The 20747-nt window shown below is 36.4% G+C and overlaps 1 protein-coding gene across 1 annotated transcript in view; it reads right to left on the bottom strand.

The window, feature by feature from the left end:
* Positions 1-20747, bottom strand: part of OTOGL (otogelin like) — a 155511-nt gene that overhangs the window by 74542 nt on the left and 60222 nt on the right. The window contains exons 22-26 of the mRNA XM_027769725.1: positions 19959-20011; positions 18279-18441; positions 13202-13309; positions 12330-12468; positions 1830-1964 (exon numbers count right to left, since the gene is read on the bottom strand). Coding sequence (XP_027625526.1) covers positions 1830-1964; positions 12330-12468; positions 13202-13309; positions 18279-18441; positions 19959-20011 — 598 coding nt within the window. The remainder of the gene's footprint in view (positions 1-1829; positions 1965-12329; positions 12469-13201; positions 13310-18278; positions 18442-19958; positions 20012-20747) is intronic.

The raw sequence follows: 20747 nt of genomic DNA, 5'->3' as shown, positions 1-20747 counted from the left end.
GCCGTGCAGCAGGGGCTTCCTTCGTCTTGACCAACCTCCCTAGTCTATGGCCCTTGTCCCTGTGGCCCTTGTGTGACAGTCGATCAGGACACTACTCCCTAAATCTCCTTGCCACACTCTCTGTCCACTGACCCACGCACTGCTTAAACCAAACTAAACCACTTACAGTTATCCAAACAAGCCATTTTAACTGTCAACTCTGTCCTCTGAACTAAAGATAAAAATGCTTTTCTGTACTGATTGCCAACTGATTCCTTCTCTTCATCTAGTTAAGTATCTACTTATCCTTTGATATTCAGGACAAATCATTTCATCCAAAGCAGGTCTTCTCAATCTTCAGAAATGAGAAAGAACAAGGAAGAGGAGAGTCATTCCTTTAAATTCATTATTTTATATTTTCTTTTCAATTTTCACAAGGACTTAGAAAGTAGATTCTATAATAATCCCTAATTTACAGCTTACAGAGTTTAAATAAACTTTCTCAGAACAGAACGAGGAAGTAACAAGCAGCAGTTCTAAATTAGTCCTGATTGACGCTGAAGTCTACAGGTAGTCTACACAGTGCCCTAAAATCTAAGGCTGTTTCAGATGTTCTTCCCAGGCGTTCTCACAGAAGCCTATGAACTCCTGCCGTAGCACATTAAGCCGCATATGCTGATTTACTTGACTGCCCCTCACATGAGTGTAAGTTCCTCACAACCAAGGACACTGTAACCACACTGCTGTACTCTCAGTACTTAGCAGTGGTTTTGAAAGAATAAATAAAAGAAATTTGTTCTTTCTTTTAAATTGGGCCAGTTCTCAGGATATTAGAATAAACAAGGGAGACAGGAACCCCAGTTTTTGTTTTTTTTTTTGAGAGGTTTTCGCTATAGGGCGCGTGCGCTCACCAGACAGATAGAGACAGAGAGACAGAAAGCGAGAAAGCCCCCCCCAGGGGGGATGGTCACGCCGCAAGCCCTTCTCCTCCATTCTCCTCTCGGGATCTTGGGAACGTACGCACACGTGCCCGGAATGAATTTTAAGCCACCGGGTCCAGGAAGCGAATCGCGGTCGACTACGTGGGAGTCCAGCAACATAGCCATTACACTAACTGCTGGTTCCCAGGGACCCCAGTTTTCACAGAACTTGTAGACAGCTAGGGAATACAGATACTTGCACAAGAATCTTCACTAAAGGATGATGCATATTCTAACAAGGTGCCTAAGGGCAAAAGGAGGCATTCCCTGAAGGAGATGAGATGAAGCCTATCCCTTAAGAGTAAGTAAAAAGGGAAGATAGACCCAGTAAGTGCAATGATGTCCACCATGCACCGGAGATGAGAGAAAGAGCACAGAGCATGTGAAGAACTCATGAAAGCTCTAACTTCTGACAAGTGGGCTTGAGATGAAAAGTGATAGATAGCCAAGAGAAGTAGGCAACAAGGCCTTGCAGAGCAGTGAAGAAATATCACTTGAAAGTTCTGAAGCACCACAATGACAGGACATAAAATTTCCATGTTAGAAAACCCAGCCGGGCTTCAATATGAGAGGATGGATTAGAGGGGAAGAACTAGGATGGAAGCCAGGAGTCCAGTTTGGAGGGTATTGAAGTAATCCAGGTCATAGATGTGGGCTGCTGTTGGACTCAGTGATCGTGGAAATTAAGAAAAGAGGGAAGAACTGGAATATGAAAAGATAAGAGACAAGACTATAGACAGAAGAAACAAGTATGATTTACTGACAAAGAAAAAAATCTAGCCCTTACAACCAGTAACAGAAAGTATCCCAAATCATCTCTATTCCATTTTCAGCAAGTTAAAATGATCCCAAAAGAAATAATTCACTAACCTGTTTGTAAGGAGTGTCGTTCAGATAAATTTCAGTGTCCCCAACTGAAATCAAAACACTTTTAGAACAAACAATAACGTTGTCAAAGCATTTCCTGTTCTGGGCAATGACAGAAATATCCGAATCATCTGTACTCTGCAATGTCAAAAACAAATATATACAATAGATATAATTTTTATTAACAAATCTTAAAGAGCAAGATTTATAATAGTTTTCACTGGAATTGAAAACAAATTGCTTCTTAAAAAATATTTTTATCTAGTAACACAAAAAATCTGATAGAAGTACAGCAAGAGAACTCAGGCTGTAAACACCTCTAACACTTCTGCAAGTTTGTTTTAGCAAAGCTTCTATTTTATTACTATAACTCAAATTTACCAAGCATTATCATCTTTTTATCAAAGACAATATGCTATTTAGGAAGAGTCTTAAGTGTCTTATTTTAGATCACTGCTTCAGTTGCATTTCAATGAGCTTTCTGGCTGAATAATTATTGACCTACAAATTAACATTAAAATAGAAAACATTGGTATATGTCAGTAAATAAAATAATGCATATATTTTGAAGGTTTGCTTTGAAATTTACATGTAATCTCATTTAATTCTTAGAATGACATTTTGAACTAGGTACCTCCATTCTACAGATCAGTAAACAGGCTAAGAGAAACTATTTGACTATCTAACAATCTTAGCTAAGTACAGAGATAAAATTCAAAATTTTAATCTGTTTTGTTTCATTTTTATGCTACTTGTAAAGAAATGAGGAAGAGTTTAGCAATGATTGAAGAAAAAAATCAACTTCAGGTAAAACACCCTTAGTTTCAAAAAACATTTAGCCTTGGGAACCAGCAGTTAGTGTAATAGCTATGTCGCTGGACTCCCACATAGGTGACCGCAGTTCACGTCCCAGACCCGGTGGCTTAAAACTCACATGAGGCGCATGTGCGTGCGTGCCCAAGATCCCGAGAGGAGAATGGAGGAGAAGGGATTGCGGCGTGACCATCCCCCCTGGGGGGTGATTTCTCGCTTTCTGTCTCTCTGTCTCTGTCTGGCAAGCACACGCGCCCTATAGCGAAAACCTCCCCCCAAAAAAAGTAAAAAAAAAAAAATACATTTAGCCTCAAACACTCTAAATCTAACATTTTCATTTGAATTTACTCTTCTTCGGCCATCCTCACCTCACCCACTAAGAACATGTTCTTCAGAATAAGGGACTCTATTTTTCTCCTATTTTTAATTACCAAATATAATTGTAACTGTTTATGGAATACAGTATGAGTTTCAGTACATGTATACAATGCATAATGATCAAATCAGAGTGATTAGCATATCTCTCATTTTGAACATTTGTCATTACTTTGTGTTCAAATCATTAAAAATTCTCTTTTACCTATTTTGAAAAACATATTATTGTTAGGTATGGTTAGTATGCTATAGAACTCTGGAATTTATTCCTTTTATATATCTGTTACCCACCCTCTCCCTTTCACCATTCTTCCCTCCCTGCCCAGACTCTGGTAATCACTATTTCGTTCTCTGCACCTATGAAGTCAACTATTTTAGTTCCACATATTAGTGAGAATGTGCAGTTTTACCTCATCCTGTGCCTGATTTATTTCACTTAACAGAAAATCCTGCAGGATCATCTATGTTGTCTAAAATGACAGTATTTCATTCTTTTTAATGGCTGAATAGCATTTTATATATATATATATATAAACTTACATGTAATATAAACCTAACTGACCATCAACAGATGAATGCAAAAGAGAAAAACACATTTTCTTTTTTCATTCATCTGTTGACGGACAGTTAGGCTGATTCCATATCTTGACTACTATGAATAGTGTGTGTGTGTGTGTGTGTGTGTGTGTGTGTGTGTTCCACATTTCCTTATCTATTGGTCTATTGAACACTTAAGCTGATTCCATATCTTGACTATTGTGTTTAGTGCTGCAACAAACACTGGAGTGCAGAAATCTGTGCAACGTACTCAATTTTGTTTCCTTCAGGTATATGCCTAGTAGTGAGATTCCCGGATCATACGGATCACACAGCAATTGTGATTTCAGTTATTTTAGTAACATCCATGCCATTTTCCATAATGCTTGTACTAATTTCCATTCTTATCAACAGTATACAAGAGTTCCCTTTTCTCCACATTCTCATCAGCATTTTTTTTTGGCTTTTTTTGACATTACCTTCTAACTGAAGTGAGATGATATCTCATAGTATTGATTTACATTTCCCTGATGATGGGTGATGTTGAGCATTTGTTCATATGCTTGTTGGCCATTTATATATCTTCTTTTAAGAAGGTATCTATTCAGACTGCTTGTTTTTCAACTGAATTAATTGGGTTTTGCTATAAACTTGTTTATAAAATCAGGATTTCTGATTTTATATTGCAATTTCATGAAAAGACTTTTGCAGTTCTACAGAACTAGGGAATACATTATAATGTGTTGTAATTTTTATTTTTAATTGACAAATTATAATTGTATATATTTGGGGGACAATGAGATGTTAAATGCATATAATGTAGAAAGGTGAAATCAAGCTAATTAACATATCCATTACCTCATATACTTGCCATTTTTCTAGGAGAAAAGTTAAAATTTTTGTTAAATTTTCAAATTGGTCATTATCCCAACAAAAGTTAAGAGTCCTGGGGACCAGCAGATGGCATAATGGTTATGTCACTAGACTCCCACATAGTCGAGTACAGTTCAGTCCTGGACCTGGAAGCTTAAAATTCATGCTGGGAATGTGTGTGTGTGTGTGTGTGTGTGTGTGTGTGTGTGTGTCCAAAATTCTGAGAGGAGAATGGAGGGAAAGGGATTATGGCCTGGCCATCACCCCTGGGGGAGTGATTTCTCACTTTCTGTTCCTCTTTCTCTCTCTCTAGTGAGAGCATGCACCCTATATCAAAAATCTCTCACTAAAAAAAAAAAAAGAAAGAGAAATAGTTAAGAGTCCTTTCACTATCTTGTGGAAGGTGTAAATTTCATCAAAAGAAAAAGGACTAAGACATTTCTCTTTGAGCTTAACATCTAATTTTCAAAGGTCAGAATATATTTCCTGAATCTTTTTCATTTTTAGACACGTGGTTTAGTATTTATTTTCATCGTGAAAAAGCCTTTACATGTTCAGAAATTTAATAGGTCTTGATGTAAATTCTCCATGCTTAGTTTTCACATCACTAGCAGTGTGAACACTAGCTCAATATAGCTCTTAGTTTGACCAAGTGCAGCCTATCTTATTAGTAATGACTGTAGCATAGCGCCTAGAGGATAAGTTTTCAATGCACAGAACAATTCATTGACAGAACAATTAATGTGTTTCTCTGTGATCTATTTTTCCATGATAGGTGCTGAGAGCTTTTGCCTTACCTAAACAATCCTTTAGCAAAGCACTACCTAAATTCTGAAAAGAAGAATAACGGTCATTAAGGTGATTATGGCATTGTACTACTCAAAAAAAAAAAAAAAAAGCCACACTTTTATGCCTTTATGAACGATTTTCAAAAAAGAAGAAAAAATACATAATTTCGGGTTTTGTTTTGCTCTTCCTCTTGGGAAGAGTTATTTAGATTAAGGAATGTGAAAAGCTGCTGAAAAACTTTCCATTGCTATTACATTTCTATTGCTATTAATTAAAGTGCCTTGAAGTTAGCTTTATTTTATATTAAATCATAAATGTCAAGAAATATTCTACATTGAATGGTCTCTCTTATAATAATATCGTGTTATGCTGACAGTAATTTGAAACAATAACAATGTTTAAGAGTTACATTTCTACAGTTTTCATTTCTAATGTATTTCAAGTTAATATTAGGTTTGCAAATTATGCTAAAGAGTTGCTAAGCAACAGAAAGTAATGATTACAAAGCTAGAGAAAAAGGTCAACATTAATGTGCCACATGGGTTTCTCAAAACCCTTTATTCTCAGGCTTTGATAGAGATATTCCCCAAAATGATTCCAAAATATAAATTGTTAGCACCTTTCCAGGTAGCATATTATATTCAACATGTCAGTCTCAGCACCTGTAATAGACATTCTCCTTCTAAGGGTAACGATCTCACATATAGTCCCTGCTGATGCAGGAGCCTTGGAAGCAAGTTTTATCTCCTTTGGCTGGCTGGACCCATAGCAGTACATTCACTGATGGATCAAGGGACTTTAATGCTGGCAGAAAAAAAATAATAATAATAAACTCTAGCCAATTAAATATTTTTCCAACGTGAATCAAAAAATGCTGGTTTAAACAAATATTTTTTTCAGTAAAATCTGAGGTTAAATAGACATATTGTAGAAGGGATATTGGATAGAGTAGAAGCTGAAAGGTGGGAACAAACTGAACATCAGTATGTAGAAACAATGTCTGAACTGAAGCAACAGATGCAGAAAAGATAGAGAAGGAGTTAAGCCAGCAAGCCCAATAAGCAGAAAGAGAACAACAGAGTTGGTCTGAGTTGCATGGACATCAGGAATCTCTGTTGCCTGGGAAGTAAAACCACCCTTCAGTTGACATCTTGGTGAAGTCTTTGTTAGAGATTATCCATTTTTGCCTAAGATATCCAGTGATCTCTTTATCTGAGTTTATAGCACAGATTAAGATGCTGTTTGGATTCTCATCTATTTTTTCCTCTTAAGGTCTTAGAACATACAGTTACAACCATTTTCCTAAATTTGTTTTAAAACACTAAAAAAATGTGCTATATCATGTTCTATTTATAGTAAAGAGTAAACAGCCTTAAATATGAATAAAATATCAAGGAACCTAAATTGTCAAAGTTTAACAGGTATTTGTGCCAGTTAGAGTAAATACTCTGTACTAGGACTAGGTTAACTTGAAGCCACACAATCCAGACATGAGAAGCAAAGAACTTTATCAGCTCCTCAAAAGTGAAGGCCAAGTAATATTATTCTTTTAACAGACAATGAAGTATTCATTGTTAAAAGTCCAATCAAAAAATAAAAGGGAAATTAGTGTAAACTAGATTACCAGGTCTTCTTCAGAGCCCAAAGAACTAAAAACGTGTTTCACCAAATGAAAAGGTGTTACAAATAACAAAGATAAAGCCTGGATTTGTAAGGAACACAAGGAGGAAAGAGAACTGAGAAGGTTGAGAAGGAAGAAAGAATTAAATCTGCTACTCACAGAGGTGATTCCCGACACTCAAAAGCAGCAAGTAAGAGAATGGTGCTGTCAACCATCCTTCCTTCCCAAAGGATTTCCTGACTCTTCCAGAAAAAAGATTTTGTCACGGGAAATAATGACAGATGGAGTAGGCAAGACAAAATACTACTAAAGAAAAATAGATGCAGAATAAAATTCAGACATTGAAAAATCCAATGTGGTAGGATCATATTTCAAAACCATGAAAATCAATTAATCATTCATGTGTCTTTGTGTACCATAATTATGTTTCATGGCCAAAATGATCTGGGGTTTATCATGTATGTTTTGATCAGTCTGTCCTGAAACATGTTTGGGGTCTGATTCTAGTTTTATTCATTTCAATAGAATGTCCCATTATAACATCATAAAAAGGTGTTGGTATAATTAGTATCAACTTTTTTTTCAAGATACCAATAGGAACTGAGTTCTACAATCTACTGTTTGTAAAAAAAAAAAAAAGTTCCTTTTGAAAATCACATTATAAAAGAATAAAAGAATATTTCTACTTTGTCAGAAAAAAGAAGGCACCTACAATTCTAGACTTAAAGAATTTAGACTTTTAGGGAGTCAACAGGTAGTGTGGTGGTTAAGGTGCTTCGATTCCCACACGGCTGACCACGGTTTGAGTTCTATACCTGGTGGCTTGCTTGTTCCCTCACATGCACACTCTCTCTCTCTCGCAAAACTCATGTGGAAAAAATAATTAATTAATTAGTTCGTTAAAAAAAGGACTTTAGACTTTTAATATTCTTTATATGTTACTCTAAGTAAATGAACAGATCTTCAACAAGATATTGAATTAGTGATCTGAATTTCACTGCCACTAAAATATATGAAGAATGTTTCCTATGATGAATTTTCTTATAAACAGGCAAGCAATCTTATTTAATTTGATATTGAACATATATTCTTTTTAGTATGATATGCTCACAAATTAAAATGTATAAAAGAAATCAATGTATAAAGACTATATTCTTAATGGTTCCTGCCCATCAAATGGCTCCTGCATTTACTAACAGCATCAGTAAAAAATACTGCTGTATAGTATCTGGCACACTACAGTATACTGCTGGACGGTATCTGGCGCACTACAGTATACTGCTGGACGGTATCTGGCGCGCTACAGTATACTGCTGTATAGTATCTGGCACACTACAGTATACTGCTGGACGGTATCTGGCGCACTACAGTATACTGCTGGACGGTATCTGGCGCGCTACAGTATACTGCTGGACGGTATCTGGCACACTACAGTATACTGCTGGACGGTATCTGGCGCGCTACACTATACTGCTGGACGGTATCTGGCGCGCTAAAGTATACTGCTGGATGGTATCTGGCGCGCTACAGTATACTGCTGGACGGTATCTGGCGCGCTACAGTATACTGCTGGACGGTATCTGGCGCGCTACAGTATACTGCTGGACGGTATCTGGCATACTATAGTATACTGCTGAATACTATCTGGCATCAAACACATTAATATACTTTCCTATTGGGGAAACAGGACTGAAACAAACACTGTACTTGAAATATATTCTGCACCACACTGTTTGAAAATACAGAGAGATAAGTATTATGCTTTCTCTACCATAATGAGAAAAATATATATAAATAACATATGTAAATATATACATAATACGTATATAAATACATTTTCTCTACTTTCCTTTTAGAAAATAAGGGGTTAAAAAACAGCCAGGCAAAGAATACTAGTAAGTAATTACTGAACTTACTACAAGCCCAGCATTCTGCAAATGACTTGGCTAGGCAAAATAGAAATGAAGGCATAATCTCTGTCACATTTAAATTTTTTCTTGGATGACATACAGTTCCCAAGTAACACATGGACAGAGCTTTAAGTGCTTTTAGTAGACACTAGTCAAGACTTTGGTGCTTTTTGTTTTTTGTGGGTTTTTTATTTGAGAATTTTCTTAAGATAGGGAGTGTGCACTCACTGGAGAGAAAGAGAAACAGAAGTGAAAAAATCACCCCCGGGAGGGGATGGTCATGCCACAATCCCTTCTCCTCCATTCTCCTCTTGGAATTTTGGACAAGCACACACCCGTGCCTGGCATCCTAAGCTACCAAGTGGAATTTGAACTGCAGTCAGCCATGTGGGAGTCCAGTGTCTTAACCACTATACCACCTGCTGGCCCCCAAAATCAAGTTGTTTTATAAAAAAGAAAAGTGTTCTGTATCCTTATTAGTCAAAATATGGTCCATAGACTTAGGGCCTCAGTACTATCTGGTAGCTTGTTAAAAAAGCAGAATTCAAGATGTTGTAGTCCCATGAAAAGAGAATCTAATCCATATTTTAAGCATATCCACAGGTATGTTATCCACATAACATGCACATTAAAGTTTAAGAAGCACTGTTCTGCACATTTCATGTTTAAGATATATGTATGCATTTATCACAAACATTATATTTCTCCAACTAAAAAAAAAAGTGTAAGTTTATGGTTTCTACCTTCTAATTGAGATTGTTAAAGTAAATCAAATAGGTCATTTTTTGCTTTGTAATTCCATCATAATTGTACTAGTCCCTATGAAGAATCCAAAAGAAAAGAAAGCATTCTTATATAAAATTGTACCCAATCTAGTCTAGCATGTATAAAATTATTAGAATTTAGGTAGTTGCTAATTTTGATGTGGACGATACATACAATAGGATATAAGAATAGGAGAGATCAATGTAAGCTAGAAACCTGACTTTGTAGGTACAGAGGAAACCAGATACAGAATCCCTGAGAAAAGACAGAGAGGAGGAATGGAGGTAAGAGACTTTTGAAAGACAGGCCTAGGAATTTCAACTTTATGAGTCATAGGACATCACTGTTGTTCTTTTTAATCAATGACATGGTGACACTCGTAAAATTATATTGATAGAATTAAAAATACTGTAGGAATAAATTAGACTTAGAAAGACAACCTAGAGGCTGAAGGTCAGAACTGTACATGTCAATTTGCTATTCATCAGCCTGCAGGTGCAGCTAAAATTCTAGGCACGGGGGCCCAACAGCAGCACAGTGATTAACTGCAACACTTTGTGTGGCTGCCCCTATGGGAAGGTCCAGATTCACATTCAGAGACCTCCCTGAGCACTGGGCACATGTATACTCATGATCTGGATCTGGCTGGGGCTGGGAGTGGAATACAGCAGTAAGAACCTGTTGTTGAGGGGCTGTATCATTCCCTATGTCACTCTCTGTCTCTGTGTCTCTCATTCATGGAAGAAATAAATAAATAAACTTTAAAATGATGTTGTAGGAGTGGATGAACACATCAGACGCTTGGAGAAAAGGGTGGAGAGCCATGAACAGATACCCAGTTCAGAAAACATGCAATGAATAGCAAACTATTTTCCCAGCATGGTGCTCCTCCCTGTGAAAGAATGGTGACCACAACTTGGGAGGAAAGGCCTGAAGGGCCAACTGGTCACCTTTGATCAGGAGCTGATTTAAGAAGAAAAGACAACAAAGAGACAACGAAAAAAGGACTATTAAAAGATTCAAAGAACCCAATATGCAGACAGTCCATGGTGGAAGTAACTCAGAAGCACCTAAATATTAAGAGAAATTTAGGATTTGATAACATTTTGAGAATATAGTATATTAATTTATGTGTTCAACTCCCTAAACAGTTATCTACTTTTTCAAGTTTCTAAATTTACAATCTAAATTTCCATGAATAAGAAGATTCTAATGTTAAAGTGCTTGCTATAACAAGCATTGCTTAGAAAGGACCAAAACCTCATAACATGTATATTGATTACTGTGCCTTCCTGATGCTCCAAAAATAATCAAAACAACAAAAAAGTTTATAAGCGACTTGCCATCCTCTATAATTATGACTGTCAAATTCATTTCCAGGTATTTATTTTTAAGACATTTAAAATTATTCATTAATAAGATCCAAAATTCTAATAAGAAAATTCAATGACATAAACTATAAGACTCACTTAAATTTAAAAGGCTATAGATTTTAATGTTTCTGTTTATTTATTACAACTAATAAGAAATTAAATAATCTACTTTCTTGTCTTAGGCTTAAAGAATAGGCTCTTACACTCCTCTCTAGTAATTAAAAAGCCATACTCAGGGGAGAAAAAAGGCATTAATCACAGGTTAGCTTGCTGGAGGTAAAGAAATTATTTTGTTTATTCTTGTGTGATTTCTTTTCTTCCTCTTTTTTTTAAAAGAAAATTTTTCCTCATGTGCTTGTTGGAGAGACAGAAAGCAAGAAATTACCTCCCGAGGAGAGATGGCAACACCACAATCCCTTCTCCTCAATTCTCCTCTTGGGATTTGGGTCATGCACACACATGTGCCAGGTGTGAGTTTTAAGCTGTGGGGTCTGGGATTTGAACCACAGTCCACTCCATGGAAGTGCAGTGACATAACCATTACACCATCTACTAGTCCTGTGATTTCTTTCTAAAACTTACCCTTTTTATTAGAAATTTAATTCTGGGATCTGTGATGTCTATATAAAATTTAGGCATACAGAAATACAAATGCATTCAAGATATGAGAAATTACAAAGATTTTATTAGATAAACAAAGCCTGGAGTTTACCATAACATATCACCAAAATAAAGCTTCCAGAACCGAGAATAATGTCTTTTGATTTTTATAACCATAAAAAAATACATGCTCAAATGTATGGCATAATGTGCTATATTTATATTAGCCAAATTCAGCAAATAATAATAAAAATGGGGCCAGTCAGTGGTGTGATGATTAAGGTATCTGGATCCCACATGGCTGACTGTGCAGTCTGAGTACAGAACCTGCTGATTTGAAAAGCATACTGGGCACATGTGTGTGTGTGTGCCTACAATCCCTACAGGAGGAAGAAAAGAAGGGATTGCAGTGTGGTCATCCACCCATGGGGAATGCTTTCTCATTTTCTCTGTTTCTCTCCTGGCAAGCACATACACACTCTAGCAAATTAAAATAATAAATAATAAAAATGGTGGACACTATCTATCAGTACTATCAGTATTTTACATGTATTTATCTCATTTAACTACCATCACAGTTAGAAGGTATTTATCCTCAGAACTACCTTTGGAGCTAGATACCATTATCCTCATTACATAGATGAGAAAACAGAGGCCCAGAAAGACAAAGAACTAGTGTAACACTTAGAAATAATAAAATGGAAGAATGAGTTAAGAAAATTGTCTTAAAATTGCTAAAACATTTTTTAAGTTTTATTAGAGACATATCTTATATCATGGACCAACATACTTGTTTTCTACACTGTCTTTACAGAAGTGCAAATAAAGATTAGTACTTATGACCAACCTTTATCAAAAAGACTTGGCAATCACTGATATAGTCATATTCCAATCCATCAAAAGAATGATAATGCCTGTCTCCATAAATTGTACACACTGCTGGGCACGGATAATATGTGCAGTTGAACATTCCTCGTCGACAGACACTATGAGAAAATAATAAAAGTTACCCTTCTAAGAAACGTGGCTTAGGTAGTCTTTTCAAGTGACATAAACATTGAAAAGTTTGTATTCAATTGCATTTGCTGATCCAATAAACCCAAGAAATATTGTTTATTCATTCTAACACTTATTATGTTAATAAATTAGGGCTATATTTATACTTTGTTTAAATAAATTATCCAAACCCAAGCCTAGAAATTATGCCAGGGTCACACAAGAAATAGACATTGGAATTTAAAAATGGAATGTAAGTCTGCTGGTGGCCTAAAGACTATAATACCATTTCCTGTTTTCAAGTCAATTTAAATTCATTAGACTCAATGTTGTTCATAAGTTTAAAATCTTTTCCTCTATTTTAAAAGAAAAAATATTGCAAATTTTATGTTATAGTATTGTTTTGACTCATTTCCAAACAGATAACCTTTCGTTAAGTATGATTTCCTGTTTAGAACATTTAGCACTTTCTTATAAACTTTAAATTTTTTTCCTATTAAATTTTCAGGTTGTCATATTTCACACTTTTCTCCAGTGCTAAACAAATATACATAAAAACATAAAAATATATTATTATATATACGTCCTGCAGATAGTAGCTTTTCCATTGATTCCCAAATGCCTTGATTTGCCTTTTTTTTTGGTATAGCAACATTGAGTAAATACAAGAAAAACGAATGCATTTGCTTAAGGGAATTTTATGAAATAAGTAGATCTAGTTACCAGGTATAACATGGTGTAGCAATCACTTCTCCTGAGAGGTACTCCCAATCTTTCCAGATACATGGACAGCTTTCAGGGACATAGCACTTCCCTTTGTGCTCTGCCATTCTTAAAAATTAAAAGGTATAATGCCATTTAGTATAAATCAATCTTAGTTTTTAAAAATTGGTAATTTTGTTATATTCAATGCTGAATGTATTTATTGTAGCTAAGCCATATTCTATCTTTCCAAGGGTTGAATCTATTTTTCCTCATTTTTGTCCAGAGGATACCTTACACATCACAGTATTAAATATATGCTAGGCAAGTCATTATATGTGATATTTTGAGCTTTTTATTATTTATATAATACAATAAAAGGAAAAATGGAGCCTAAATTTCTAATAAAGTGAGTCATTCTGAAAACGCATTTAAAGTACAAGTGAGGGGCCCTTTTTTATCACCATTGGCTACTGAAAAGCCTACAGGAGTCTAACAATGTTTTTGATACACTAGTAAATTATGAAATGGGTAACATTTTTCTTACGATATATATAGACTGAATAAAGTCTTCTTTCTGAGTGCTTAGGGCTACAATCATGAGGTATATTTTGAGTTAAAAATCATTGTATCATGTGTTTCACACTGTCTATTATTAACATATTAAGTTCTGAATGTTAGTTTTCTTTGAAGTGTTATTTCATCCTTGAAAGATTACCCCAAACAAGTATCTAAAAATATCTTTGAATGCAAAAATTAAAATACATACCAATTTTATGTTTAAATATAAAATTTAATATTTGTTTTAAATTTTAAATGTTTATTAATATTTAATTTATGCTTCAATATAAAAATTAGCATGTATTTTAAATATTTATTACTATTTAAATACAACATTTAAACAAATAAAAAATTTTAAAATGAAAATTAAACTCATAACCTCCTGAAAAAGTTTAGGGCATTCTCAAAATGTTTTGCAGGTCAACCCCATAGCACAGTAGTTAAAGGAATCAGATTCCACATGGCCCGTTCCGGATTAAATCCCAGTCTAGTGACTGGTAGCTTGATAACCACATCAGGTGCATGTGCGTGCGTATTCAGAACCTGATAGGATGGAGAAATGGAAGATGAGGATTGCTGCATGGCCACTCCTCATTGGGGAATATTTGCTCTCTTTCTCTCTTCCTCATTTTCTCTCTGCCTAGTTAGCACACATGCCCTCTGACAATTAAAAATATATGTTAATTTTTTTACTGAAGATTATATAAGCATATATTGGGTTGTCGGAAAAGTCATGACGTACTTTTTCTACACAAAGATGTGTCATGACTTTTATGACAACCAATACAATACATATTTCATTACCTTTCATATAAATAAATGTACATATACAATTCCAATACTCTATATAAGTTGGCCACTTATCTGTGTGCAGGATCTGGCCACGTATTTATCAATATTCACATGATAAAACATGCCCTACATTTCATAATTTCTCATGTTAACCCTCCCACGCTTCTTGCTACTTCCTTGGATTTTGAATTTTCTCCTACCTTGAAAATCCTTCTTCTCTGAACTACCTGGAAAATTTTTTGTCATTTGAGCCTCATTTAGTGCAATCTTTTATGTCCCCAACTTCCTTAAACACTCTATAAAGTTAGCAATCTGTACACATCTTTGCCAGAACAGGCATCACGATAAACTATTAAGTATATCAGTATGTTATAGCAGTAAAAAAAACAACACTAAAAAACTAATACTGTTGATTGCTTACTATGCTCCAGACACAATTTTAACCACTTTAAATATATCACTAACTCATTTTATTCTATGGACAATCTCCTAAGGTAGATTCGTTATATATACGTATCTTAGTACCTTCCCCCAACCACACCACCTCAAACATTAGGTGTTTCCTAAACTTTGGATGTCCAATTGTCTAGGTGAGGGATGTCTCAACTAAATGAACCACAATCCCCACACATTCAGACAAAGTTATGGTTGTAGGTAGTTATACTGATGACTGATACTTTTTTCACAACTACTCAAAACTGAAAGAAGGAAGAAGAGATCTATAAATCACTGTAAATTAATTTTCTGCCTTAAGTAGGGTTGAGCAGTGAAGTAGGTAAAATGAATGGACCAAGCAGCTGTCATATAATTGGTGTACTGTATATACCCAACCATACATGAAATAAAACTTACTATGGCCTTTTATTTCCTTAGGTTTTTGCCATAGGGCACATGTGCTTGACAGAGAGGTAAACTAATAAATCAAACTCCTCTCCGCCCCTCACCCCCTGGGAGATGGTCACACCATAATCCCTTCTCCGCCATTCTCCCCTCAGGATCTTGGGTACACATGCACTGGAGCCTGGAGTGATTTTCAAGCCACAGAGTCTAGGACTTCGAACCATAGTCAACTACCATGCCACTGTCTGTCATGCAAAAACGTTCATTTTTAAAAGAGGAGCTTGAGACTCCAAATGGGCAAGTAATTTGCCTTAAGGTACATTAGCTAATAAGGAGGACTAATATTTGACACCATTTTTATTCAGCTCTTTTCGCTATACATTTCATTTCTTCGATCCACAGTGATTTCTAAATTAGTATTATGTGGTCCTTTTATAGTCAATGAACTCCTGGCACTAGCAGGAGCCCCATACAAACAAATGATATTAGTCTATATCCTAAAAGGAATCAGATAGTAGTATCGCAAGGAAGACAAGGCAAATCACATTACTATAAATGACTTTAAAATAGAAAGTTCTGTCACAAAATTATTTTCATATCATTTATTAGTCTCTAAGTAAATTCTATTTATTTCAATGTAATCATACAAAGTGGAAGAGAATTTCTTCAAGTTTTTATAAAAGACATTTGGCCAGTAAATAAATTATTGTTCAACTAATTGGCAAAGGCGATAGTACATAAATACAAAGGGTCTTCAAAAAGTTCAGGGCAGCTGAGCTCCATTAAACCTTGTGCACAGGAGTCATATTCCAGATGGCTGACTGCAGTTTGAATCCTGCTCTTTATGGCTTGAAAAACACATCAGGCATATGTGTGTTCATGTCCAAAATTCTGATAGGATGGAGAAATGGAGAATAGAGGACTGCAGTATTACCAAGCCCTATTGGAGGAATGTTTACTGTGGTGTCTGTGTGTGTGTGTGTGTGTCTTTCTCTGTCTATCTCTGGCAAGCACATATGCCCTCTGGCAATAAGAAAGTGAATTTTTTTTTATATTCATGAAAACAGATATTATGAAAAAACTATGTAGGAATTTCATCTCATTTTTGCACTAAAATAAACTTGCCCTTTAATTCTATTTTTCCATAAACTTTTTGAAGTCTCCTCATACATATTTTCAAATGAGAGTATCAAATACAGCATATGACATAAAGAACAGAATAGGGCTTTAGTCAGCCATACATCCCTAAGAGTCATAATCAAATCACAAAAGCCAAGCAATACTAAAGGTTTCGACTATTTTACCATAAGTAGGGTTTTAATTTCCTTGTTCTGTTTCCTAAAACGTATTCCTTGCTCATCTGTTCTGTGGCCTCATTTCTACCTGTCTTTATTTTCTCGTGCATGGGCACTTACTCTTTTGTGAAATTCTTTTCTCTGCCTCTTATGCCCTTCCTTTCTAAGAAAGACATTTATACCAGGCCCAAGTTACTTGGTTCTTTGACCCATTCCAGATGGGGCTGCTTAGACAAATGCAATTCTCCTGGGAAACAAACCACAAAACCTCTCTCTTTTTTGCTCATGCTTTATACAAGCTGATCCCAAGAATCCCTTTGTGGGAACGTGGTAGTCACGGAAGAATGGGTGATCTGTTTGCCTTGGATGGCCCCACTCTGTGTTGCCTGTATTCGTTATCAGCAGGGGAAGGGCCAATGAGCCCAGATTATATGAGTGCCTGCAAGAAAGCTAAAAGCCACATGAGTACTAGGCATTTCTGCAACTAAAATTTATAAAGACAAGAGTAGATTTGGCTGCCATAAAATAGTAACTCGTATTTATTGAGTACACGCACTCTCACACACACATACCACATCTTACAACGCATGACTGAGGCTTAAAAAAAATAAAACCTGAGACCAGTGGATGACATAATGGTTACATCACTGGACTTACATGTAGTCAACTGTAGTTCAAGTCCTGGACCTAGTGGCTTAAATTCATTCCAGCCGTGTGTGTGTGTGTGTGTGCCCAAAATTCTGAGAAGAAAATGGAAGAGAAGGGACTGTGGCATGGCCATCCCCCATAGGGGAGGATTTCTTGCTTTCTGTCTCCCTTTCTCTCTCCCTCCCTCCCTCCCTCCCTCTCCCTCATCCCTTCCCTCCCTCCCTCTCTGCTCTCTGGTGAGAGCATGTACCCCATAGCAAAAATCTCTCAAAAAGAAAAAAAAAAAACTTGCAGGAGCCAGGAGGTAGTGTAGTGGTTAAGGTAATGAACTCCCACATGGCCCACTGCAGTTTGAGACCTGGACATGGCAGCTTGCTTTGTCACTTTCTCTTTCTCTGGTGAGCACATGGGCCCTATAGCAAGTTAAAAAATAATACAAATAATAAACAAAATTTAATAAATTCTAAAAAAAAAAATCTTGCAGAAAAATCACTTGGCAAACAGTAGCAGAGCTGGGAGTTCAGTGCTAGCACTAGTGTATGTGAAGACAGAACTTTCACTCTCATCCCCTGCCCTATGCGGCCTCAATACAGCTGTAATAGCATCACTGTCACAACTTAGCATCAACAAGAGTAACTGTACAATGTACAAATATATGTACTTGAGGTGTGTTTTGAATGAAGAGTGATTAATTGTGTCACTTTCCCAAAACTCCAGTTAAATCAAGGAAGAAGTTACATTTATCCTGAACTGAGATCAATTCAGTGTCTTACTTTAATAATATCTCACAATGTAACATAGGCCTACCAAAAATAATTACAATAGTCTTTTAGTTAACAACCCAAAGTTATCCACAAGCCTGCTCAACAATTTTGGGTATTTTTATAAATAATATTTTTAAGATACCTTGTACTGTCTGTGAGATCCTGAATATTCTGTATTATCAAGAAAGAGAGGCTTACCCTGGAGCACAGACACAGCCACTTATACAGGGTGAGGATGGGGCACAGGTGAAATTCATGGCCAGGTTTGCACACGTGGTCTCACAGTTTATACCGCCAGCCGGCAATTCAGGGTCAGGAAATCTGCAGTCAAAGTACTGTTTTCCCTCTGGGCAGACTTGAACTTCAGAGATAAAGCACAGATGAATTGCCCTTACCTAAGTATTTGCTCCTCAGACAAATAATCATGGGGTATGCATTTGTCATCAAATCAAAACTCACCATTGAATGATCAGATGGTACTCACACTCTGCAACTGTTAGCTTATACGTATTCCCTAGCCAGATTCCCTTTAGTCAGGGAAACTTCCCAAACCTATTTTGAGTTTAAAAACATTAGCTGCCTTCCAAAAGGAAATAACTAGATAAATACTATATAATTTTCTGAGGTCCAAAGACAGGATTTTGACTAATCCAATACATATTACCCATTTGTTGAGGACTAAGAATACAGTATATTTACAGTTTTACAAAGCCACAATGAACACACGATGTTTTTACTTCATCTAGATTTTACTTCATCTCTGAGGCATTACCCATCATTATACTGTAGAAGTCGTTAATTTAAGAAGGGCAGTGGCTACAGATTCCTCCAGAAAGCGTTTGGGCTCTCAGGGATCAAGTAAGTTTCCTTACATGGGACAAAAGGGATCAAATCTTGTGGATTCCTCTGTTAGTGGCTCCCTGGACTTTCCTTCTTTAGCTCTGAGTCACCCTGTAGCAAATGGCACAAAGCAGGGATGGCCCTACAGCCACCAAATACACAGGGACATAATTTGTACAGAAACCCTAACCTAGATTGAATCTTCAGGGCATATAATTCAAAGCTAATTGATATTCATATATACTTGGCCCTTCAAATAAATAACAAAGCAACAGCCCACAACTATTTTTTATCAGCCTACACTCCTTCTGCCCAATGACATGAAAGAAGTGTTGCTTATTATTTGGTTAGAATTCTTCATAGTACCTGACAATGGGAGACTCTTTTTTAAAAGAGTGAAAATAAACAACACACAGAGTCATTAATACACAGCATCTTTAAAAAAGACATTCAAGTGTAAAATGACATCCTAAAGAATGTCAGTAGATGTCATTTTGTACACCATTTTCAATTGATTGCTACTAGTCCCAGAGCCTCGCTGCTCCCAGTGTAGCCCAGGAACCTGACATCACCATGGACACTGACAGAAATGCAGAATCTCTGGTTTCACCCCAGATCTGCTAAATAAGAATCTACATTTTAACAAGATTTTCAGATGACTGTATGTACATTAAACTCTGTCAAGTGCAGATCTACAGTAGACTTTCCCAATTTCTGATCTACAGCAGGGGTGTGGATAATGTATCTGAAGCCTTCAGGGGCCTGTGATGTTCCTGGGGGTTGTCAACATTCATGGGTTGATTAGCTTGCCCCTGAAGAGCCTTATATGTTCACCCCAAATTGTCAGCAAATATTATAATTATCAGTATGAAAAAAGTTAGGAAGCACTGAAGCACTGTGTTGAGAAACATTCCCAAGGCAATATCCACACACTTTGGCACAGAGGACTGTGGTGGACTGATGACTTCTGCCAGAAGAGCAGGGCCAATACTCTTAAGAACGTCAGTCTCATAAGAAAAACATTCTATGGGAACTTACCAGTAGAGGGCGTTGCTGATTCATCACATTCCACAGTCCCATTAGAACACTGGCTAGAAATAAAGAAACAGTTCATGCATGAACCCAAACCTTAGATTTTCTGTATTTTGAAAGCAATCTAATGTGCAAGAGTTGACTAAGTACATATACAAACGTTATTTTATCCCAAATAATTTTTTGAAAATAATGTATTGCCATAGGTCTAATCTGAAAACACCTATTTCAGTTTGACAAATTTCTATCAAAGACCTGTACAGGTGAGGAACTGTGATAGTCATGGGAAATACAAAGGCCATAGACATTACCCAACTGCTTATATTATAGTAGGGGAGGAAGATGAATAATAATTTATGCCATGTGATGCATACAACATAGAAATATGTTTACAAGACAAAATTAAAGCAAAGAAAACAGTTTAAAAATCTGTTAGCAACTGACATCAGGCCAAAGGAAGGAACATTCAAACAATTTTGAAGAACAGATCGATGTTATAATATAGACAAGGTAAGAGGGCTCTAAAATTCCATAGTGGGAACCAGCAGTTGGTGTAATGGCTATGTCGCTGGACTCCCATGTAGTCGACCGCGGTTCACGTCCCAGACCCGGTGGCTTAAAACTCACGCCAGGTACGTGTGCGTGCGTGCCTAAGATCCCGAGAGGAGAATGGAGGAGAAGGGATTGCAGTGTGACCATCCTCTCTGGTGGGTGATTTCTCGCTTTCTGTCTCTTTGTCTCTCTCTGTCTGTCTGGCGAGCGCACACGCCCTATAGCGAAAACCTCTCAAAAAAA

The sequence above is a fragment of the Tupaia chinensis genome, unplaced genomic scaffold (assembly GCF_000334495.1).
Source record: "Tupaia chinensis unplaced genomic scaffold, TupChi_1.0 Scaffold000085_1, whole genome shotgun sequence".
Classification (NCBI taxonomy): domain Eukaryota; kingdom Metazoa; phylum Chordata; class Mammalia; order Scandentia; family Tupaiidae; genus Tupaia; species Tupaia belangeri.
This window is presented reverse-complemented; position numbering and strand designations above follow the sequence as displayed.